Source organism: Microtus pennsylvanicus, chromosome 1 (genome assembly GCF_037038515.1).
Source record: "Microtus pennsylvanicus isolate mMicPen1 chromosome 1, mMicPen1.hap1, whole genome shotgun sequence".
Lineage (NCBI taxonomy): Eukaryota > Metazoa > Chordata > Mammalia > Rodentia > Cricetidae > Microtus > Microtus pennsylvanicus.
The window spans coordinates 113,898,246-113,923,023 of NC_134579.1; the positions used below are offsets into that span (position 1 = coordinate 113,898,246).

General features: G+C 51.3%; 1 protein-coding gene across 1 annotated transcript; it reads right to left on the reverse strand.

The window, feature by feature from the left end:
• Positions 1-495: 495 nt before the first annotated feature.
• Lrrc43 (leucine rich repeat containing 43) lies at positions 496-20,048 on the reverse strand. Its single transcript, XM_075957448.1, has 12 exons — positions 19,913-20,048; positions 16,742-17,002; positions 14,770-14,880; positions 11,928-12,067; positions 9,294-9,532; positions 8,597-8,811; positions 7,941-8,170; positions 3,102-3,243; positions 2,757-2,900; positions 2,481-2,660; positions 2,146-2,179; positions 496-623 (listed from the first exon to the last, which is right to left on the reverse strand). The coding sequence occupies exons 1-12, from the start codon at positions 20,039-20,041 to the stop codon at positions 496-498; spliced, it is 1,953 nt and encodes a 650-aa protein (XP_075813563.1). The 5' UTR covers positions 20,042-20,048.
• Positions 20,049-24,778: the final 4,730 nt, after the last annotated feature.

Sequence of the window (24,778 nt, forward strand, 5' to 3'; positions counted from 1 at the left end):
CAGAGCTGACCCGAGACGGAGGGGCAACAGAAGTCCGCCAGCAGAGGCGCCCGCACTCCGGTCAACGGGATCCAGGCTCCGCAGGCCGCGTGGCCTCCCCCGTCCTCCCCAGACCTACCTAAGCTCCCGTGGGAACCGCGCACCTACATAGGCTGCGCGGCTTCTACCTGTGCTCTTGGAAACCCCGCTGGGCGGGGCTTTGGGGGCGGGGCCCAGAGAAGGCGGGGCTTCAGGGAGGGGGCAGTGAGAGGGGGCGGGGCTCCCGAAGGAAATTCTTCGGGGCGGGACTTAAGGGGGCGGGGTTCCGGGAGCCCTGGGCCCCGCCCCACCCCACCAAGCTCTCCGTTCCCGGTAGCATCTGTGGATAGGTCGGGTAGGTCGCGGCTGCTGAGCTCCTCCCGATGCCCGTTGGGGGGCCCGCGCCACGCCCCCTCCCCTGCCGGTGGACATTCAGACACCCAAGCTCCGGCAGCGAAGCATCCTTTACTTTCCCGGCTAATCAAGTAGGCTGAGGAAAGCTTCCTCCACCGAGCGGTACTGTTGCAGTTGGATCTGAATCTCCACGGTCAGGGGCTCCGGCTGGTACACGCTTTCGAAGGTTGGAGTCGCCATTTTTGACTTTTCTGAGAAAACAACAGTGCGAACAGATGAGCCCCAAGGGACATATGGGATGCAGGTCTCCCCGATCCTGGACGAATTCCTCCCTCATCCCGAAACTCAAGCCCTGTTCTCCCACCTAAAGGAACTCAGCTTCCGAAAGAGACCAGGCCTAGAATGTTTTTTTTTTTTTGGATCCACTTGGAGCAGGCTGTGGTGGTGGATGCCTTTAATTTCAAAAGTTATTTAGAATTTCTGAAAATGAAAACTTTGCTGGGTGGTGGTGGCGCATGCCTTTTAATCTCAGCACCTACCATGTTAGCCGCAATAAAGAATAAGTTCAATTGCATCTGTCGAGATCACTGAATAAGGCCCAGCTGTTTGAGTATAAAAACTTATGGTGCTTTTTAAAAGCCGGCAAGCCTGACGACTTGAGTTCCATCCCCAGGACCCACTTGTCCCTCTGATCTCCACGTACAGGTCACAGTCCATGCACATAACACATAATTAAAAAGAAAGAAAGGCACTGAGGATGCAGCTCAGCTCGTGGAGAGCTTTGGTGGCCCTAGGTTTGCTCACCAGCACTGCATGAGAGAGAGAAAACGTGTGAGTATTTTGCAGGGATTTTTTGTTGTTGGTGGTGGTTTGGTTGTTTATTTTTTACACAGGGTCTCATCTCACTTAGGTCTGGCTGTTCTGGAATTCTCTTTGTAGACCAGGTTGGCCTTGAACTCAGATCTGCCCACCTCTGCCTCCTGAGTACTGCTATTAAGGACCAGGTCACCACTGTCTGGCCTCTTGTTTGTTTATTGAGATAGTTTCATAGAGCCTAGGCTTGCCTTAAACTGAGGATGATTTTAAACTCTCAGGCTTTTGCCTCTACCTCTCAGGTTGCCACCACCATGTCTGGCTTGAAGTTTTTCTTTTGCTATTTTTCAAGACAGGGTTTCTCTGTAGCTTTGGCGCCTGATCTGGAACTAGCTCTGTAGACCAGGCTGGCCTCGAACTCAGAGATCCGCCTGTCTGCCTCCCGAGTGCTGGGATTAAAGGCGTGCGCCACCACCGCTCGGCGAAGTTTTTCTATTAAAGGCACTGAATGAATTAATCTCTAAGTACTTTAATGGCACCCCACTATTTGTGAGTCCCAGGCTGATCAGGGTGAAGGAACCCTGACTCAACAGCAACAGCAAAAACTCTCAAATCTAACACAGAAAACTGAGTTCTAGGCCAGCCTGGGCTATCCTATCCAGGTAGGCAGAAGAAAGTGGGAACGGGTGGAGGGGGAGAAGGAAGGAAGCTAGAAAGCTCCGACATTAGACAAACCTGGCGGAGAGATCCAATGCTCAAAGACTACAGGGGTGGGAAGGCGGGCCAGGACTCACCCACCCCGGCCTTTCCAGTACAACACAGCCCGCAGCTGCACTGGGCTTCAGGATGATTCTGGGCTTGCTTCTGTGCTGGCTGGAAGTCATTCTCAGTCACCCTCATTCCTATAGTCCCTTGGGCTCAGTCCCCACCCTGCCCTCAGTGGCAGCCACTGGCTCTTACCTTTTTTGGGAACTTTCTTTATCTTCTTTGAATCCTGAGAGAAAGAACCACAAAGCCAGGTGCTCGCTGGGATCGATGCTGACCCTGAGGCTGACGCTGGGGTCACCCACCCCTCCCCGGGGAGAATGGGCTCTGCTGAGGAGTGTGGTTGACCTGGGCCGTCACCACAACAGCGACTGTCAAAGGTGCCCCACAGCCCTGACATACAACCAGGGCCTCTCCACAGTGTCGCCACCCTCGACCTTACCCCATCCCTGCCCAACCCAGCAAGCTGTCCATAAGGAAGGAAGAGGGGAGGCAGAGACGGAAGGGCAAGACCAAGGGCCCCTTTGTACCCTGGCATAAGTCAATCTGTCAGATTCCATGGTGCGGATCACCCCAAAATTACACACAGTGGTCACTGCTGAGTCCCCTGCCAACAAGGGCTCCAGGTACACCAGGCCACTACCCAGCACGCGCAGCACGGGCGGGTCCTGGCGCAGCTCCTTGGGTGGCTCCTTTTTCTTCTTGAGCTCCTTTTTGTCCTGTGGGCAAGGCCAGGAGCACAGAGGTGTGAGCAGGACTGGGCCACACTCCCCTCCCTGCCCTGAGGTGACCCAAGCAGGCCTTACCTTTTCCTTGGCAGCCTCCTCTGCTTTCTGTTTTTTCCCTTTCTCCTTTTCTTTCTCTTTTTCTTTCTCTTTCTTGTCTGCTTTCCCCTTCTTGGCAGGCAAGGGACTCTCGACAGGAGTGGGCAACACAGGCCAGGATAGGATCTGGAGGACAGACCCGATCTCGGGTGAACAGGGGAGGTAACTCCTGAGACCCACCCTGCCTTGACCTTTCTGGAAAGGCTCTGAAAGGCAACCAAGGAGGGAACATGAATGTGACAACTTGACAAGAAAAAGGTCATTGGAAAGGATGCGGACACAGAACACTCCAGCCAATGAGAGGCCAGAGCCCCCTGCTCTGCCCACCTTCTCTTCTACGATGGTCACCGTGGTCCCTGCCAGCAGGAAGTTCTTGACCCGCACCAGCTCCTTGAGGTTGTGCTTCATCTCATAGTTACAAGGAATGACGTCAGTCCAGGGCTTTCGGACCGTGCTGAAGAGAACTGTCCTTGGGAACGAGAGACACGTGGGACTGTGTTGGCAACCTGGGGCAAGGCTGCCAAGGGATGCCCAAAAAGACAGCAGGCACCCACAAATGGTGAGAGACCAAGACCTGGGCAGGGCAAAGGACCCAGAAAGCCAGGAAGAAACACTGGCAAAGGTGAGCAGAGGTGCTCTTCTGGGCATGCTCCATGTGGAACGGCAGCTGTCCACCAGCTAGAATCTATAAGGGTTTTTGTTAGGTTTTTGAAAGAAAGTTTCACTCTGTAATTCTGGCTGACCTGGAACTCACTAAATAGCTCATGCTGGTCTCATACTTGAAGTAATCCCCCTGTCTCTACTTCCTAAATGCTGGAATTGTAGGTCTATACCACTATGCTCGACTCCAAAATTAAAAAAAACAAAAACAAAAACAGCCAAATGGAAAAAAAACATCATAAACACAAGTCATTACAAAGCGATGCTTTAAGGAGATGCGAGTTCTCCTGGGACATGTGGTGGGGGGTGACAAACCAAAGGGGCAAAGCAAGACTCCCGAAGAGCACACCGGGAAAGAGTGGAAAGGGACAGGGTGGGAGTCAGCCATTGCCCCACGGCTGAGCAGGTGAATGAGTGAAGCGGGGGAGGGGTCTCTCCATCAGTGGAAGACTACACGGAAGAGAATTCTGACCCATGCCACAGCACACATTAACTCTGAAGCCGCATCATGCTCAAAGAAATGATCCAGACATGGAAGGCAAACGCGGTGACTGTATGGAAGCCGAAGCTGGACAGGTCTGTAGTGAGGAGCAGGGAGGAGGCTGGGGTGGGGGAGGGGCGGGCAGCTGGGCAGGTGGTGTTGAGTTCTGTCTGCTCAGAGATGATGGAAAAGGAGCCCGGTCTCCCGGTGATCCCTTGGTTCAGCCCCAGCGAATACAGACAGTGTGGCTGTGCTGTGTACTCAGGCAGGGTTAAAGGGAGTTATAGTCAGAGTCCAGGAATAGAATACAGAAATAAAGGGTTCAGTCAGGAATATAGAAATATAAAATTGTGCCAGGCAGCAGTGGCACATGCCTTTAATCCCAGCACTAGGGAGGCAGAGGCAGGCAGATCTCTGTGAGTTCGAGACCAGCCTGGTCTACAATAGCAAGTTCCAGGACAGGCTCCAAAGCTACAGAGAAACCCTGTCTCAACAAACAAAACAAAACAAAAAAAGAACTATAAAATTGTAAGCCCAAACACATTTTGGAAGAAAAAAGCCTAAATCTGGCAGCCACTGTTAACCTTTAACAAACACTTTCTTAAGATCATTCCTTAAGACTGTCATCCTGGCAGCCACTGTGTACAGAGGTCAATTTTTAGTTGTTGTTGTTGTTTTGAGACAGGGTTTCTCTGTGTAGCCCTGGCTGTCCTGAAACTCGCTCTTGTAGACCAGGATGGCCTTCTGTCTCTGCCTCCCGAGTGCTGTCTGGACAGAGGTAAACTTAACAATGGCCTCCTGCCTCCCAGCTTCCCGGCTAGGCAGATCCTGCAGACAAAGTTAGCTTCTAACTGTTGCCTCTGTGGGACCCTCTGCTGGTATTCCCTTCATTTTTAACTGTGCTCCCCACCACCCCGTGACTCTACTCTGTCCTGTAGGGACAGTGAAAAGTGGCTGTGTCAGCCATGGGCTTTCGCAAATATTCTAATGTCCTATAACCAAAAGTTGTAAAACTTAAAATGTAAAGTGACTTTAAGCCTGACCTCAAGGTTGTAAATGCTCGTTGACCCACACCTGGTGCTTGATTTTACTATAAGAGGAGGCCAAAACCAGCCCGATGGCCACAGCTACAGAAGCTTGCTTCTGATTTAATAGACGTTGGTGGTTTGTTCCTTGTTGTTGCGTGATCCCGGACCCAACAATAATCTTGCCAGGGGTGGTAGTTTCAGATACTACTCAACCTTGTAATTAGGCTTTTTTTTGGGGGGGGGGTTATTTTTTTGTTTTGTTTTGTTTTTGAGACAGGGTTTCTCTGTAGCTTTGGAGCCTGTCCTAGAATTTGCTCTTGTAGACCAGGCTGGTCCCGAATTCACAGAGATCCGCCTGCCTCTGCCTCCCGAGTGCTGGGATTAAAGGCGTGCGCCACCACCGCCCGGCATAATAGGCACTTTGCTAAGGGTAAAATTGTCAGGTTCTGTCTGTCACATGCCTAAGTAAAAAGCGCGGAGTGACACAAAGGTCTGAGCGTGTGGCTCAAGTAGCAGAGTGCTTGCCCGTGTGCACAGAGCCCTGGTCCACCATCTCCAGCACCGCGCAAAACCAGATGTGGTGGCACAGGCCTGTAATCCCAGCACTCAGGAGACACAGGCAGGCAGATTCTGAGTTCAAGGCCAGCCTGGACTATAGAGTGAGTTCCAGGACAGCCACGGCTACAAAAAGAAACCCTGCCTTGAAAAACACACCAACCAAGCAAGCAAGCAAGCAACCAAGCAAACAAACAAAAAACCTTCCTTTCAACAGAGGACATATTTAGTGTCTAGAGGGTTGATCTATCAGAGGACCAGGGTTCAGAATTCTAGCACCCACAAAATGTGTGGCTCACAAATACTTGTAACTACAGCGCCAAGGGATCAACTTCCCACTGGAACGTCTGTGGGCCACAGACAAGCACCTCCCCACTGAGCTGTCTCTCCAACCCCCGCACTTGGGCTTTGGAAGGCTCTCCCCACTCTCTGGTGGCTCTGAGGTCACTGGGTCTAGACTGCCTGCACAGTGTGGAACTGTAGGGGGTGGCAGGCAATGGGTGCCCATGTGACCAGATTCCAGTGAAAGCGCAACCGCCGGGCTTAGGGAAGCTTCTCCAGAAGACACCATTTGTTCTCAAGAATTGTCGCAGCTTGTTGACCGACTGTGCGACCCCATCATGGCTCTACTAAGACTGGACTCTTAGACGCTTAAAGCCTGTGCCTGATTTCCTCTGGACTTTCCCTCTCATGCCCATTCATTCATTCATTCATTCATTCATTCATTCAGAGACACCCATTACAAAGCCCAAGCAGACCTCACGCTCATAATCCTCCTGCCTCAGCTTCCTAAACTGGGATGACAAACATGTACCACCATGCTCACTCTCTCTCTCTGTTTGTTTTTCAGACAAGGTTTCTCTGTGTAGCCCTGGCTGTCCTGGAACTCGCTCTATAGACCAGGCTCTGGCCTAGAACCCACATAGATCCGCCTGCCTCTGCCTCCCGTGTACTGGGATTAGAAGTGTGCGCCACCACCCCTGGCCTCTCACCCTCTCTTATTAATTTTCCACCAAGTAAAGAAGCATTGGTTTAATGCCTCAGTTTGAGCCCTGTCATAGCTCAGTGGTAGAGCAAACCGCAGAGCAGCATAGAATGCAGGAGGTCCCGGTTCAGTCCCCAGCATCAGAACTAAACAAAAGCAGAAGGCTCAGCTGGGACCCTCGCCTTCTGACAGAGTCAGATGATTGCAGCCCTGCTTGTTTTTCACTGTGGCAGCAGGACAGCTGTTTCCCCTGCTCTGTCACCGCTGGGAGCCGAGGCCCGGGATCCCTGGATCTCAGCAAGCTTAGATCATGCAGTCAACATGGTTTAAACCAATGCCTAGGGGTGCAGCTCGGTCCTGGTGATGCTCTGCAGACACAGAGACTTGGGGGCCCTCCCGCCACCGAACAAACCCAACAACTCTTACAGCCCATGGTAAAAGAAGCTAACTAACCTCTCACACCCCAGGACGGCAAAGTGGCAAAGCCGATGAAGGGTTAAATGTGTGAATCAGAGCTCAGCCACACTATGTGTAAATAGCCATATTGTTTCCTGCATTCTCATGAAAGCCAGCAGGAAATTTATCATTCAATACATGCATGCAAAGACGTGTGTCTGTGTGTGTGTGTACATGCCTGCATGAAAATTGGGTTTACTAGGCAACAAAAGCCTGGCTTGTAGGCCTGGTGAGGCCCGAGATTTGAGCTACTCAGGGGACTGAGCCAAAAGGATTTCAAGTTTAAGGTTGGCCTAGAAAATTAGTGAGTCTTTGTATTCAAGCACAAAGTGAAAAAAAGATTGGGGTTGCAGGCTCTGCCATAGAGAACTTGTCTAGTAATATGAGGCCACTGCTTCAACCTCCAGTATAGCACACAAAACAAAGAACCTACGGCCTTGAACCCAATGCCTTGCATTTTAGATGAACACTTGCCAAGTGGACAGAAAAGCTAAAAGAAGAGATGGCCCAGAGATTAGGAGCACCAGCTGCTGCTCTTGTAGAAGACCCTGGTTCGGTTCCCAGCAACCACATGGCAGTTTACAACCAGCTATAGCTGCAATTCCAGAGGGCCCTGTACCTTCCAGGCTCCTCAGGCCTCGGACACATTTTGTACACTTTTGTACATGCGGGCAAAACACACATACATAGAAAACAAACACATCTGGGTTGTTTTATAAAAGAAAAACTCTAAGAACCCAATCCCAATGGCTGAGATGGGAGCCAGTCTTTTACAGAATCTGGGGCTCAGAGTGGAAGGTTAGGGCTCCAGAAAAGAAAGGTTTGTGGCTAAGCTCAAACCTACCTCTAGCTCACAGCCTACGGGCCAGCTAATAAGAAGGCACGGCCTTGGGAGTTCTTCGTGGCTCAACAGTCAGACGCTCAAGGGAAGCTGCAAGGACAGCCCTGGCTTGTGGCAACCCTGGATGCTCCGCCCACCCGCAGCTGCCTTCTACCCTTACCCTGGGGATGGACAGAGCCTTGGATCTATTCGAGGCCTTAGCTTTGACAGCTCTTCCGAGGAGTCAATCGACTGTGGCAGTGGGGCAGAGCGGATGGAAAGGGTTGTCTCCGACCCCTGCAGATCTGTTATCCCAGACTCTCCGGAGTCCTCGGCCATCTCGTTCATCTCCTCAGCTATAAACTCGGACAACTCCTTGGACAGGCCCTCAGGCGACTCTGTGCGAATCCTCTGACGGCGGGCCGGGCGACCTGCTCGGGTGTGGCGCCGGGCCCCAGGATGGGCCCCCAATAGAACCTCTGGCTGGTCCTCCTCGCCACCCTCCTCATCTAACTGCTCCCCGCTGGAGGAGGGCTCCACCATCTGCGAGCAAAGAAAAACACGCCTCGGGCTGTTATCCCAGTGAGTGCTGGTTGGACTGCGGTGCTGGAGAGGGATCACAAGGTCACACGCAGGCCGCACAGGTGGATTTACAACTCAGCCACTCAAACTGCCTGGGGAAGGGGATATCAGGCGAGAACCAGACCCCCGAATAGAGGAGGTATGACTATGTGTTGAAGATTGGGGGAGCGGGGGGCAGCTAAAAAGCTGTTCTGTGTGCACACGGAAGCCCGCAGGCCTGTGTGAAGTCCACTCTGCTCCCTAGCCAGGTCGCACCTCTGCCAGAACACTGTCGGGATGGGTCTCTGCCATCGTGCTAGCCCGCACGTTCCCTTCACCATCCTCGTCTTCCACAAAGTCGTAGGTCACATAGTAGCTGTAACTGATGAAAGGACCTTCAGGTCCCGGCTCTGGGTCCAAGACAGAGCTGTCAATAACACCCCTGACATTGCCGATGGTCACCAGAAACTGTGCCTCACGTGCCAACAGGTCTGCAAGGAGTGATGGCAGGACTGAGAGACTGGGCTGTCTGCTGACCTGCCCACCCACAGAGTTAGAGTCCCAGCTCTGCCGAGTTCACTGGGAGGGAGCCGTGGATAAGCCATTAAATAACTATGAAGTCTGGTTTTCCTGTTTGCCAAAAGGGGGTGCCGAGAGGCGCGTGGCAGAGACAGTTCTGAGGGAGGGAGAGGTGGAGACCATCAGCTAACTATCTCAGCTGTGACCCCCAGCATCCCACCACTCGGCCAGCAAAGGCCCTGGTGCACCTCATATCAGGAGCCACAAGGGGGTGGTGTCGAGCCACCATAGAAACAAGATCCAGAAAGACCAGATGCCACCCCACGTCCTAACCACAGGGGTCCCACACTGAGAAAGCCCACAAAGTACTTAGTAGACCTGATCAGGGCCAAGGGCAAAGGGAGAGCTGCTGGCCAGCTTACAGGGCAGAGGCCTGGGTGTGTGATACACCTACCACCATGAATGCTGAGCCCCCGGAACTGGTGCTTCTCGCTGGGAGACACGGTGATGTCGTCCAGCACACAGAGGCGTGCCAGGCTGTCCACGGTAAAGCCACGGTAGTAAGGAACCAGGGCCAGTGGGTTCCCCTGCAGCACGAGCAGCCTCAGGTGCTTCAGGGTGCAGAGACCCGCTATCATGCTCTGCAAGTCTGTCAACTCGTTGAAGCCCAGATCCAGGGAGACGAGCTGGGGCCTGGAAGGTGGGCCAAGATGCTGCTTATGCTCAGTGAGCGGAGGCTCAGCGCTCTGGGCCACACGCCTTGTTCCGCCCTGGACCCGGATCAGCTCTGAAGCCGCCTCCTTTTCTCTCCAGAACACAGCTTGTGTGTTCTCGGACTCTCTCTAACAGCCCTCCCCACCCGGCTTCCATCCTGCACATCCCTCTCTGCCAAAGATCAAACCCTGCTGTGCCTCTAGAAGGTTCTTTACAAATTCCCACTGACAGACATGCTGGAAACCCCTGCAGGAGGGTGGGCCAGAGAGTGTGGCTGGAAAGTGAGGACCGGGAAGGAGGGTCACCAGGCTGTGGCTGGAAATCTCTCTCCAAAGCCACAATGGCCATGGCCACAGAGAGCTCGCCAGCTCATCCTCTAGGACACAGGAGTGTGCTAGCAGGAGCAAATGAGACTGGCAGGCAGGCGAAGATGAAGCCCAGGCCTCCAGGACAGACCAAGACACAGGAGCAGCAGAGCTCCACCCACGCCACAAACTAGAGTCAGCTCACGCCGAGGCCAAAGAAGCACCAGGGAATAATGTTGTCACACCAACTGTCGTGGTCACCCCACAGCCTGGACCCAGACTCCTCACTTTCTCTCCTCGTTCCCCTCTTCCCAGGCCTGTTCTGCTATGCTGGTCACTGGCCAGTCCCTGGAAAGGGACAAAAGGACAATGCAGGGGATCATCACAGGCCTTGCACGACGTCATCCTTCCCAGGACAGATTCTCCCACTTTCCCACTTGTTTGTTTATCTATCGCTATCTATCTATCTATCTATCTATCTATCTATCTATCTATCTATCTATCTATTCTATCTATCTATCATCTATCTATTATCTATCATCTATCTATCTATCTATCTATCATCTATCTATCTATTATCTATCATCTATCTATCTATCTATCATCTATTTATCTATCTATCAATTATCTATCTATCTATCTATCTATCTATCTATCTATCTATCTGTTTTTCGAGACAGGGTTTTTCTGTGTAGCTTTGGAGCCAGTCTTGGAACTCACTCTGTAGACCAGGCTGGCCTCAAACTCACAGAGATCACCTGCCTCTGCCTCCCAAGTACTAGGATTAAAGGCATGAGCCACCGCTGCCTGGCTGATTCTCTCTTTTAATTAACAGCAAATGATGAGTTTCATGAAAGGTTTTTTTGTGTGTGTGTTTGTGTGTGTGTTTGTGTGTGTGTGTGTGAAATCCCGAGCTGGCATTAAGCCCAAGGTTATACTATATTTTGAATCAAAAGCCAGATACTTGCTCTCAGTCAGTGACATGAACCTACATTGGCTGTCCCAAAAAGATCAAGTGTGCTGTTTCCTGTGTGTGTTGTGTTTGCTGAAGCCAGGGGACAATGGAAGGAAGGAGTACCAGTGAGCATAAGACATGCAGATCAATAAGAATAGCAGAGAAAGGAGGAAGCCTGCAGTCAAGGTTGGCCGGAGAGGGCCTTCCCTTTCCACAGCACCTTCTGCCTCCAAGAGGGCTAAGGAGGGGGACCAGATCTACCACATCTTCAGTTACACACTGAGCTTGAGGCAAGCCTGGGCTACATTAGATCCTGCTGTCTTCAAAAGAAAGGGGGTGAGGGGCCAGGCAGTGGTGGTGCACACCTTTAATCCCAGCACTCGGGAGGCAGAGGCAGGCGGATCTCTATGAGTTCAGTGCCAGCCTAGGCTACAGAGCGAGTTCCAGGACAGCTAGGACTGTTATGCAGAGAAACCCTGTCTCGAAAAACCATAAAAAAGGGGAGGGGTGAAGCGGAAGGAAGGGAAGGGGGAGGGCAGTATAAAACCCAACCTATGGAAATGCCCTCAGTGGCTGAAATCTGGGGCTTCTGGGCCCCAGCTCCCTGTGACAGCCTCCAATCTCTTCATGCTTCTCCCATCCTGAATTTTAAGTTTTCCTCTGTGAATCTACCAAGGAGACACAAACTGGGGGTGGGAGATTCCCTGCACAAGCGCTAATGGATGCTCAGGGAAAATGGAGTCCCAAGAGCTGTCTCTAGACAGTGGTTCTCAGCCTGGGGTGGCTTGCCCTCAGAAGACAGGCTTCTGTAGAGAGAGGCAGATGCTACAAGCACCTAGCAGCTGGAGGCCAGAGTGCTGCTAAATGTCCCCAAACAGAAGGCATGGCCAGCTGATGCCACAGAGCTAAGCTGAGGACCCCCACCAGCCGCTGGCATCCTTGTCCTCCCCGGAGCTCCAGTGGGATATTGCGACCGAGTGAGAATAAAACCCTAGCGTGCGTTTAGCAGCCACGTAGAAGTCACAGACCTAGCAAAGCCGAGCCCTACAGGGCCGAGTCACCCCCCACCTCATCTTAATGCCTCTCCTTCCTTTCATCCAGGCCCCCAAGTTACCAGTTTCTGGAGGTGACATACAGACTCTGCAAAGGACCCAGCAGTTTGTTGTGGCCTAGCCCCAAGTGCTGCAGGTTCGGGGGTGGAGGTGAGCACAGACACTCCATGCTGGCGATCAAGTTGCCATAGAGCTCCAGCACCTGAGAAGGAAGAGAACCCACTGTGATGGAGGGGGTTGTCTCACTCCAAGGGCTCCTCCTCCTACCCCAGGAAACTCAGAAGGGACTCTGGGTTGCTAACTTGCTTTCAAAAATACAGTCATGGTGTATGCCTTTAATCCCAGCACTCGGGAGTTCGAGACCAGCCTGGTCTACAGAGAGTTCTAGGACAGGCTCCAAAGCTACACAGAGAAACCCTGTCTCGAAAACCTCCCTCCCGCATAAAAAGAAAAAAGAAAAAAGTCAGAGGCTGGCATAGCTGGTAGAGATCCTACCTAGCTCTGAATGAGTAACCCAGAGTGGTGGTATGCTCCTGTAATCCCAATATTTGAGAAATGGAGGCAGGAGGATAAAGATTGCTGGGCAGTGCCTGCTGGAGGTGGTGGCGCACGCCTTTAACCGCAGCACTTGGGAGGCAGAAGCAGGTAGACTCTGTGAGTTCAAGGCCAACCTGGTCTACAAAGTAGGTTTGAGAACAGCCAGGGCTACCTAGAGCGATCCTGTCTCCAAACCCTCCCCCCCAAAAAAAGGGAAAAAAAAGCGGGGGAGTGCTGGGAACCTGGGAACTAGTGAAAGCACTTGCCTCATGAGCCTGATGACCTGAGTTTGATTCCCAAGTCCCAAGGTGGAAGGAGAGAACTGTAAAGCAGTCCTCTGGCCTCCACACACAGACCACAGCACACGCGCCCCCCCCCCCCAAATAATTAAATTGAAAACAAAACCGTCTAATGTAGGAAGAGTGGGTGAGGCAGTGTGTGCTTGTAACCCCAGGACTCAGGAGATCCTGCCTAGCTTGGGCTACACAGTAAATCCCAGGTCAGCCTAGACTACACAGCAACACCTAGCAACACAGCCTCTCAAAGGAAGGGACTCGGGGAGGGGCAGGAAGCACAGGCTGCCCCAGAGGGAAGGCTCTTCACAGTGAGGTGGGAGGGAGTGGATGGGGGTCAGGTGCATACAGCCTAGAACCCTTACTGGGGGGGGGGGGTTAAAGACAGGGTTTCTTTGTGTTCCTAGGCTGTCCTGGAACTCACTCTGTACATCAGGCTGGCCCATCTACCTCTGCCTCCTGAGTGCTGGGATTAAAGCATGCACCACCTCTACACCTGTGCCTCTGAAGACTTCCGGTAAAGTCTGCTCTACCCTTTGGTTCTGTTTTGTGTGTATATGCGAGTGTGTTCACATACACTGTGGGTGCTCATATGTGTGTGTGTGCGCCTGCACACGCGTGCGAATGTGCTTGTGTACATGTATGCGTGCTCACGCATGTGTATATGTGTGAGGCCAGAAAACAGTTTTGGCTCCCTCAGAGGCCGCTTCCCACTGACCTGGAATTTACTCTAGAGACAGGTGGCTGGCCCGAGAGTCTCAGTCCCGTCTCTGCCTCTTCAACACTGAGATTAAAAGCACACCCCCACATTTTTCACATGGGTTCTGGAGACCAACTCAAGTCTTCATGCCTGCAAGGCAATCCCTTTACTGACACTGTTGTTTTAACTTGGTAAATTTCACACAGGCAAATCTGCCATTTCAAGTATGCGACCCACAGGCTCTAATTATATCTGCAATACCAGCTACCATCACCACCGCAAACGGATTCTAAACAAAAAGCAGACAAAAAACAGACCCCACTAAGCAGGAAGTTCTCCTGGTCCTTCCTGACCCCTGTGACCTCTGCTGACTTCTGTTTCTGTGGACTGTCCACTTAAACATATTTCACTAAGTGGAGTTATGCATATGACCTCTCTCTTGGGGCTGGAGAGATGGGTCAGCAGTTAAGAATTCTGGCTGAGCCGGGCGGTGGTGGTGTATGCATTTAATCACAGCACCTGGGAGGCAGAGGCAGGCAGATCTCTGTGAGTTCAAGGCCAGCCTGGTCTACAGAGCTAGTTCCAGGACAGGCTCCAAAGCTACAGAGAAACCCTGTCTCGAAAATAAAGAAAAAAAGAAAAGAACTCTGGCTGCTCTTCCAGAGGACCTGGGTTCAACTCCCGGGACCCACATGGCAGCACGCAACTAGCTGCCATGTCTGTAACTCCTGCAGCTCTTGTGTGGCAGCCTCACATAGACATACCTGCAGGCAAAACGCCAATGCACATAAAGATACAAATACATAAATTTTTAAAAAAGATATTTCTCTCTTTAAAATCTGGTTTCTTCCATCGAGTGTGATGTTTTCTAGGTGACCACCAATGTCCTTTCTTTTTTACAAGTGAGCAAGATTCCATTGCATGGAGACCAGGTCTCGGGTCATCCCAATTTCCCTCGGTTGTGAACAGCAGGGCTAGTAACCAGAGCCTCCCTGGGACCTTCCTCCCTTTCTTGTCGCATGTACCGCGGAAGAGAGGAGTCCAAAGGATTTTGTAACTTTATAAGGAACACGGCCTATGTTTTAAAAGCCTGGCGCTGGGTCCTGTGCACAGCAACCCTAGCCAGAGCTGTGGGGGACAGGTGAGGGGCGGGACCTCCAGAGCTGTGGGGGACAGGTGAGGGGCGGGACCTCCAGAGCTGTGGGGGACAGGTGAGGGGCGGGACCTCCAGAGCTGTGGGGGACAGGTGAGGGGCGGGACCTCTAGAGCTGTGGGGGACAGGTGAGGGGCAGGACCTCTAGAGCTGTGGGGGACAGGTGAGGGGGGGGGAACCTCTAGAGCTGCTGACTCTAAGACCCTATACAGAACCTGTACCTTCAATGTTCGGGGCAGATTGTTAGCATCGATTTCCTCGATTTTATTGGCACTCAGAATCAACTCCTCAAGCTTTAGAAATTTCAAGAGATCTTTGTCCACCAGAGTCACCTGGAAGGGAAGGAAGGGAAACTGAGGACCCTGGCGAGCCAGGTCGCTCTGGAGCATGTATGTTCACATGAGGAAGTAACAGCTGTGTTAGCGCCTGTTCTGCTGCTGTGACAAAACGTCACGACAAAGCCACCCTGTTTACTCTGGCTTATGGCTCCAGGGGGTTAGGTGTCTAGAGCGGAGGGAAGGCACAGCACAGCAGCAGGGACACAAAGCTGAGTGCTCACACTCCAACCACACACAGGAAGCAGGGAGGACAGGAAGTGGGGTGAAGCTACAGCCCCTCAAAGCCTCAGTGATGGGCTTCCTCCAGCAAGGCTGCACGTCCCAAAGGTTCCACTACATCCCCAAAGAACTGGGGAAGAAGTGTTCAGATACCTGAGTCTGGGGGGTGAGGGGACATCTCTCAGTCAAAGCTCCGCAACTGCTCAGCCCCAGGTCCAACTTCCCACCCACACGGCATGGTTCTGAGGGTTTAAAGGCCCAGCTCCAACTCTAAAAACAGGCTTTTGATCTCCACAACAGTGTCCTGTGTTCTTCCTATGTTGGATCACAGGATTTCTGGGAAAACAAGAATCCTCTACCACAGCCCAAGGAACTTCTGCTATAAGGGGCCAGCCCTTGGGTCAATTCCTTCTTGCTGCAAGCTGCCTTTTAGCCGTTCTATTTATTTATTTATTTATTTATTTATTTATTTATTTATTTATTTATTATGTATACAATGTTCTGTCTGTGTGTATGCCTGCAGGCCAGAAGAGGGCACCAGACCTCATTACAGATGGTTGTGAGCCATCATGTGGTTGCTGGGAATTGAACTCAGGACCTTTGGAAGAACAGGCAATGCTCTTAACCACTGAGCCATCTTTCCAGCCCCTTTTAGCCGTTCTTTAGGCCAAACCAGCCATCCTTCTCCTGGTGGGGCAGTGTCTCCTGAGACCAGCAGAGGTCCTGGAACACACATAAACACTCATTGGCATGGTCTGTTTTGCCTGCACCCTGTAGCCTGAGCCTTGTAGTCAGCTCTACTGCTTCAGCGCTGGGTGGTACTGAGAACTCGGGCTTGCATAGGTCCCTCTGTGAACTCAGAACCAAACAGAGCAGGAAGTTGGTTAATGGACAAATAGAAGGATGCAGGGAGGAGTGGCTAGGGAGGGGAGTGTTTGTATCCGTCACTTGCAGGCGCAATGCCATAAGCACATTACAGTCATCAACATGAACTTCAGTGAGCCATTCTTAGGGTTGTTGGCATTTCCTGATAAATTTTACCTCTTCTCAAGAAAAGCATATGACAGTTGGCCGGCCTGGTCTTCTAGAATTACTGCGGGTTAGATGGAGCAGGGCCTACCAGCGGCTTCATCACTATACCCATGAATCCTTGTTTCCTGTGGCCTCAAGGTCATCAGAAGCCCTTCCAGGCTGAGCTTCCCTTTCCTATGGTGACCAAGTCTACCAGTGTGCCCAGGATTGGGGGGTTTCCAATCCTCAGAAAGTCCCAGACAAAATGGTATGGGTGGGTCACAGGGGAAGGAAGGAGAGACTCAGGGAGGCTGGGGTCGTTGTCATATCTATGCCTTATTAATATGGCAGCTTTCCAAAAACAGGTCTGCTTGATGTTAGCCAACCCTCTTCCACCTTAAAGAAAACATCGTGCTCCCTTAAAGGTCTTTACCAGGAGGGCTCACTGCAGAGTCAGCCAAAGACGTACAGGACTGAGCTCCTCTGGGGTTAGAGACAGGGAGAGAGCTACACTCAAGGTCACGGAGGCCCTCCTGTCGCCTAAGGAGAGGTCGAAAAGACAGGGTCCCCCAGAGCCAACTCCCGAGGCTGCCCCCTCCCTTCCTGTCCGTACCCCAGCACTCACCTCCTTGTCCACCACCCGCAGGGACCGAAAGTAGGAGTAGAAGAAAGTGTCTTTGATCATCAGTGGGTGCTGGATGGCCAGCTCTCTCAGGAAATGGTCCTCGACGCTGGAGTCCTTCATCAAGGCCCACGGAGAATGGCTGCTGCGGACCAGACCCAGCAGGGCCTCCACCGTCTCCTCACCAGCACTCACAATCTCCTCCTCCCTGGGGACCAAGTTCCTCCAGGCTCGCGGTGTGTGAGGAAGAAAGCGTGACTTATTCTGCAGAGGTAGAGATGGAAGCCTTCTCACCATAGCAAGTGCGCGTGGTGGGGCTGTGTCAGTCAGGGCTCTCTACAGGAACAGAACTTACAGAATGTGAAACCACACATACACGCAAGATTAAAGGGAGTTTATTAAAATGGCCCACAGGCTGTGGCCCAGCAGTGCAACAATGGCTGTCTACCAACAGAAGTCCAAGAATCCAGTAATGGTTCAGTGCCCAAGGCTGGATATCTCAGCTCATCTTCGGTATATGCCAGAATCCCCGAGAAGTAGGCTCTCACGCCAGTGAAGGAATGGACTTGCCAGAGAGAGCGCAAGCTTCCTTCTTCCTTGCCCTTTTTACAGGCTGCCAGCAGAAGGTGTGGCCCAGATAAATGTGGATCTTCCCACCTCAAAAGATCCAGATTAAGAGTGGGTCTTTTTGCCAGGCAGTGGTGGCGCACACCTTTAATCCCAGCACTTGGGGAGGCAGAGGCTGGCAGATCTCTGTGAGTTCAAGGACAGCCTGGTCTACAGAGTGAGTTCCAGAACAGCCAGGGCTACACAGAGAAACCCTGTCTCGCTATAACAATTAAAAACAAAAACAAACTCAAAAAGTGGGTCTTTTCACTTCAGATAATTTATTTAAGAAAAAAACAGACCTAACAGGTATACCCAGCTCCTTGGATTTTAGTCAGTTCCAGGTGTGATCTAGAAGAGCCGTCACCAGGCTAGTCCCAGCACTCGGGAGGCAGAGGCAGGCAGATCTCTGTGAGTCTGCAAAGCAAGTTCCAGGATAGCCAGGACTGTTACACAGAGAAACCCTGACTTGAAAAGACAAAATAAAGAGACAAGCCATCCCGGGCTCAGAGAACAATCTGCAAGAATTTCTCGTGTCCCTACCGCCACGTGGTTCCCAGGGGTCAAACGCAGATCATCACGGCTGACAGGAAGAACTTTCCACCCTGAGCCATCAAAGGGGTCCTGGTTATCTGAGACAGGGTCTTGTGTAGATTAGGCTGGCCTTGAACTCACTGTATAGCTGACAGTTACCTTGAACCCCTTGATCCTTCTGCTCCCATCTCCTAAATTGAGGGACCATAGGCACACACCCCCACACTAGTGATGGGCGACCAGGAAACAAAAGAGTCACCTCTGTTTACACCTAGGTGTGGTGAGATTAGGAACTCTCTAGAAGAGTCTCTACCGACTGAGCTACATGCCTGGTATAGGATAGTTATTTGTGGGGGCAGAGCTTTACTGTGTAGCCAGACCGGCCTTGACCGCTCAGTCCTCCTGCCTCAGCCTCCCTAGTGCTGCGTTCCCGGTGTGTGCCACCACACGCAGCAAGACACAGAATATCGAAGACCAAGTTCCTGTTTTCGCTTCACTCTGGAGTTGGGAACTTTGAACGTGTAAAGCAGAATAGCTGTGGGGGCTGCAGAAGTGACTCAGTCAGTAGTTAGGAGCACTTGACGCTCTGCTAGAAGACCCAAGTTCAATTCCCAGCACCCAAGTCAGGCAGCTCTAAAGTGCCTGCAATTCCAGCTTCAGGAGATCCAGTGTACTCTTCCAGCCCGAGAGCATTTGCCCCAGCACGCACATACCCACACAGAGACACACAAGTAAAAAGAACGCAATAAATTAATAGAATAAAAGGAGAGTTTAGTTTGACACGGCCCAGGAGGCTCGGTAGGCAACCTGGGAAATGGAGAAATCGCAGCGGGAAGGCTTTCCTTGGGGGTGGCAAGGGAAAGGTGAAACTTGAGCCTTGGTGAGTAAAACATGAGTGTGCTCCTCAGAATCTGCCCCTCCAGGCAACAGTTGAAATACGCCTCTTCAGATTTTATGGGCTTGTTTGATTTTGTTTGGTTTGGTGCTGGGGATGAGGGTGGGACTAAAGGCTTCACCCTGGACAAACACGGAAAACACTTAGCTCCATCCCTACCCCTAGATCCATCTTCGAAGTTCCAAAGCTTAGGACGGTGCCCAGCACAGGTTAGCCATCAGCCTGCATCTCTCGACTAAACAAACCGAGTGTGTCCCTGATGGGTGGCTGTTCCCCTCTACAAAGGGAAGGCCAGTTTGGCTGTTTAACCGGGTAGAGTGTGGGGGGAGGCCCAGGTGACAGCCCAGACTGTCAGGACACATTTTCAGGGACCTCTAAGTCTAACCCGGCTGCTCATCCCGACCCGTGGACCCAGCTGATGACAAGGGTCCCCTGCATATTGAGCAGGATGAACACACAAGGTGGAGTGACCGGAAGAGGATCTTCCCGCCCTGTTGGACTGGATCTTTTTTTCCAGCTGCGCTGACCATGCCCTTGGCTGTATTTCCCTCAGTCTCTCCTCAACCTGGAAAGAGGGCAGAGGTCACACAGCACCCTAGGCTTCCCAAATCCAGCAGTTACAGGAGGGAAGCAGGCTGTGATGGAGGGGCAGAAGACCCTGTCCTGAAGGGGAAAGCTAGCCCCGTAGCCCCAGAGCACAGGGGAATCATTTTCTCTACATCTTATCTTATCATGAGCTGCTGTAAAGTGTTCAACACCAAAGCTCTTCCCTCAGGGATCTCTTCCCTCTCGCATCTGCAGCCTGGGCTACATGACATCAAAGGTCAGCTTGATGTGCTGGGTCAGTCCATTCTGGGCCCGTCCCCACATGGCAAAGGGGGCACTTGGCCCCTGAACTCCTTCAATGTTCCAGATTGCACTGTTCACGCCAACTCTCAAATCAGCCAACGCCACATCCAAACCTCCCAGCGGGTCTCAAACTTTTATCTGAGCATCTCCTGACCACTAGGGCAGCCGGTTCCCAGCTAGGTACTACCTACTTCGGTTTACTCCATGCAGCCATTCTGGCCCAGTCCCAGGTCCACCCCTGCTGGATCCTTCCCTCCCTCATCCCCATCCCCGGCGTGGGGAGCACGCACCCAGCTCCCGGTGCCACATGGGAATTCACGCAGACACAGCTTCCGCAGATGCTCTTGCACTGCGGTGCTCAAGGTCCCGGGTATGCCCTCGGTCTTTCTGTAGCTCGCGCTGGAGTCTCTTGTCGCCATGCTGCGAGAAACTGGCTCGTTGCTACGCAACTGCCAGACGCGTTACCCTGGGTGCGAAGAGCAAGTGAAAGCCAATCTTCCCAGTATCAAAGACCCCAGCTAAGTTTTTACCAAGCTGGTAAAAACTTGCAACAGCAGGTAGTGGGCGCCTCTTAGGGGATTCTTTCCCTCCTCCCAAAGATCTGTGAAGAGTGCTGACTGTTGTCTCCCCACTCGGCAGCTCAGAGTTTCAAAGAGGAAAAATTAGTCCGAGGTTAAACATTTAGGACTCTAATTAGGGGATCCCAGTGCAGTTCTATGTATCTGAATCGCTGAGCACCAGACCCATTTTAGACTCATCCAATCTTCTCTTGCCATGCCCGTGAGCACCTCCACGTGGTAGGGGCTCTCTGCTTGTGGTCTCTGATTGGGATGAGATGACTGACTGGAGCACACAGCATCTTCGTGGAGGTATGATCTAAGTACCATAAAATTCAAAGTGCACAATTCTGTGATTTTTAGTGGTACTCAGAGTACACCGCCATGATCTCATCATTTTCCGTCAAGTTACAAACCAATGAAGCAAATTCTACCATCTGCTCTGCCAATGGTAAACAGTAATTTACATTGGGTATCTGGGCATTTCTTGGCTTCTTCCAAAGGTGGAGTCATAGGCAAGATTTGTTTTTGTTTTTTTTAAATATCTTTTTGCTTTATTTGTGATGTTTTCAAGACTCACCCATGGAGTCCAGGCTGGTTTCAAACTCGCTGGGTAGCTGAGAAGAACCCTGAGCCTGAACCCCACCTCCTGAGTGCTGGGGCTACAAACGTGTGCCCGGCTCATCCCTGCTTCATTGTGTGCTTTATTATTTACCAGGCTTCATTATAGTCTTTTTAAAATTTAGCTTGCATGTGAGCATTTTGCCTGTATGTAAGTTTGTGTACCACGAAAAGCCTGGTGTCCACAGAGCCAGAAGGTTATTGGATACCCTAGGACTGGAGTCACAGACCGTGGTGAGCTGCCACGTCAGTCCTGGGAACTGAACTGGGGTCCTCTGGAAAAGCAGCCTGTGCTCATAACTGTAGAGCCGTCTCTCCTCTCCCCAGTTGGTAGCTTTTAAGTTTCAACTAAAAGCAAGTAACAAGGACCTATCTGGAGAGCTTACTTAGATTTCCCCTGGGCTTCAGGATGTGATCAGTCCTGGCTAGTCCAGTGACCCTAAGAGTCGTGACCGAAGCTCCACATTGGAGATTCCCCTGCTGTCCCCAACCCCACTTTCCCCTGTCACTCTGTCTTCTTTCTCTGCGTTTCATGACTGTGCAGTCTGCTCTCACTTTTTCCTGGATGCCACAGTTACACTTCCGCCCCAGAGACTTAATCAGAGCTCCCTCATCAGATTCCTGTGACCTCAAGTGCACAAACCTGCAAACTCTCCAGCTTATCTTCTGACCGTTCCATGGCTTGTGAGGATGTCAGCCATTTCCTCTGACTTCAAAACCACTTTTTAGCCTGTTCCATGACAGCTTCCTTTCTTTCCTTTTTGGGTGTCCCTTCTTGAACCAAGTCATTTTTTTTCTGCTGCTGACGGCTCAGGTCCCAAGACTCTACAAAGGACTGTCCCTTCTTATGGTGGTCATCCGCTATAAGCTTGCAGTTCTGGCAACTATAGTATACCGATGGCTTCCAAATGGCCATTTCCAGTTCCCTCCTTTAGGTTGCAAACCCAAGTCCAGTCCTGCTAAACATCTCTAGCTGTGTTTTTTGTTTGTTTGCTTGTTTGTTTTGTTTTTTGAGATAGGGTTTCTCTGTAGCTTTGGAGCCTGTCCTGAAACTTGCTCTGTAGACCAGGCTGGCCTTTTTTTTTTTTTTTTTGGTTTTTCGAGACAGGGTTTCTCTGTGGCTTTGGATCCTGTCCTGGAACTAGCTCTGTAGACCAGGCTGGTCTCGAACTCACAGAGATCCGCCCGCCTCTGCCTCCCGAGTGCTGGGATTAAAGGCGTGCACCATCTGTGCTCCTTCACCTCAAGATGTCAGGATGGAACTAGTTACTTTTTTCTAGCCCAGATGCTTTCTTCTCTCCTTGTTCTTCTGCTTCACTGCCTTGTGTCCGTCTGCCTGGGCCAGAAACCTACAAGTTGCCCTCACTTTCCGCCTATTCCTCCGTCTCCACAGCCGGCCATTTTTTCTGAGTTTTACTCTTCTACAGTTTTCCAGTCCACATCTCTTGGCCTCCGCCTGGCATTACCCTGGCTCATCTGTGAATATGTGCTGTTTGAGACCCAGTCAGGATATTCTTGGGACCACTAAGGGGTGTAGAATATAGGTCAAAGATGGAAACCTAGGAGATATTCTGTGAAGAAAAGAGGCAAGCAGGCGGTTGCTTAGCCTAGAGCCCTGTGGAGGCACAGTCAGGATAGAGCTTGTTGTTCAGAAGGAGGAGAGGGAGGTTTGGAAGGCAGCAGTGTTTACCACTACTCTGCCAAGTTGGCTTTTTTTTGTTTTGTTTTTGGAGACAGTCTCATGTGTAGCTCTGGCTGGTCTGGAACTCACTCTGTAGACCAGCCTGGTCTCACACAGACATCTGTCTGCTTCTGCCTCCTGAGTGCTGGGGTGTGTGTAACCATGCCTGGCTCAGACTGTGTTTTATTGTATGTATTAATGTTGTATGTGAGTGGGGGGCATGTGGAAGCCAGGGGACAGCTTTGAGTCCTCACCTTCCACCTGCTTTAGGCAGGGTCTCTTTATTGTTTGCAGAGGCATACACCAGGCTAGCTGATCTACAGGCTTCAGGGATCCTCTCGTTTCCACCTTCCGGCTCTCAGTAGGAAAGCTAGGATTATGGACATGTAATACTGTGTCCAGTTCTACATGGACTCTGAGGGTTTATTCTCATATCTGGAGAGCAATTGTTTGCCCACTGAGACATCTCTTGCTTTCTGTTTTTATGGAGAGATTCTGTGTCCTGAGACTCACTCTGTAGACCAGGCTGGCCTCGAACTCACAGAGATCCGTCTTCCTCTGCCTCCAGAGTGCTGGGATTACAGGCTTGCACCACCACCGCCTGGCCCAACATGAGATTTTAAGAAAGCTATAGCTGATCTGAGAAAGCGGATTTTGCATTCCCAAGGACCTGAATCCAATCTCCACAACAAGAAGGTGAAATGATTGGCATTGTGGCATAATGATCAGAATTCTGGCATATCATGGAGCGGTCGTGAAAAATGACAGCTGAAATGAACCAGTGAGGCTACAACGTGAGGTCACTGGGGCTGCATCGTCACTCTCCTGATAACCGTAAATTTGCTGGACAACGGTGAATTCCTATAATCCCAGCTCTAGGGAGGTGGAGGCAGGAGGATCACCAGTATGGATTACATAGTGAGACTCCCTTCTCATAAAACAATTACTGCACAAGGCTGGGTCTATTGACCTAGTGTCTTGAAGGGAGGGAGGGAGGGAGGGAGGGGGGCTCATGGCTCCCACATCTCCCTGAAGATTTATGTAAGTTCAGTGATCGAGGCATTTTCCTCAGCGGTGTAGCAGCCTGTAAGGTGCTCATTCAGTGGCAAACAATTTTCCCTGTTCCTATAGGAAACCCTATGAAAGTTATCGGATCATTCAAACAAGCAAGACATGCAATTAGAAGGGGACACTAGCTGGGGAGAGAAAGGGGAACAGAGGAAGAGGAAAGGAGACAAAATGGCAGCCAACATACGTGTATATGTATGTGTGTGTGAATATGATCAAAATACATTACACATATACATGAAAATGTCATAGTGAAACCCATTATTATGTAAAATTAATATATGCTAATAAAAACAGTCTGAGTTTTTGGAAGATGAGGCAGGAGGATTATTGTGAGTTCAAAGCCTGGGTCACACAGTGAGTTTCAGGTTAGCTAGGGCTACAAAGTGACACCCTTATCCGAAAAACAAAGTCAAAGTCCAGCCTGCCACCGGCAGGTCTTCTGTCTGGTCTCTTACAGACCCAGGAGGAAGCTATAGATTGGAGCTCCTGTTCTCACCCGGGCTCCAGGTCTTGTACCAGGCTCACACCTTTATTCAAGTCAAATTTGTTTGCTCTCCTGCTTACCACCAAGGTACCTCTAAAGTCAGCAATGGCATCCAGCTCCTCCTCAATGGCCTCTCTGCCCTTCTCTCTGTCCTAATTTTGTGCTGGTTCTGTTTGTCATAGTGTATTTATTCTTTGAGACAGGGTCTCATAGACCCAGGAGGGCCTCCAGCTGGCTGCGTAGTAAAGATGGCCTTGACCTTCTGGTCCTCCTGTCTCTCCACCTCTCAAGTTCTAATAGTGTAAGTGTACACCATCATGCCTCCCTTCCTCCAGTTTTGGTGGCCACTTGGATGGACCCACAGAGCCTCAGAAGGTAGGCAAGCCCTGTACCATGGTGCTACATCTTGTCCTTAGGGCTCCCATGATTTCGCTAAACCAGCCAGAAAATTTCTGCATCTTCAGATTACCCGATCTCCTCTCCAGGGACCCTTTTGCCACATAATATAACATAGCAGGCCCAGACAACAGCGGGTCCCAGTACTGTCTACTGCTGGCTTTACCAGAAGAGCAGGTTAAATTGTGATTTGGAAAGTGAGACAAAGAGCAAGGATTAACCGCTCTGTGGAGAAGCGTGGTCGGGGAAGAGTCGGTGTGTATGCACATAATCCCAGGACCCAAGAGGCAGGAGGATCCCTGTGAGTTTGAGGCTAGCCTTAGCTACAAGGTAAATTCCAAGACAG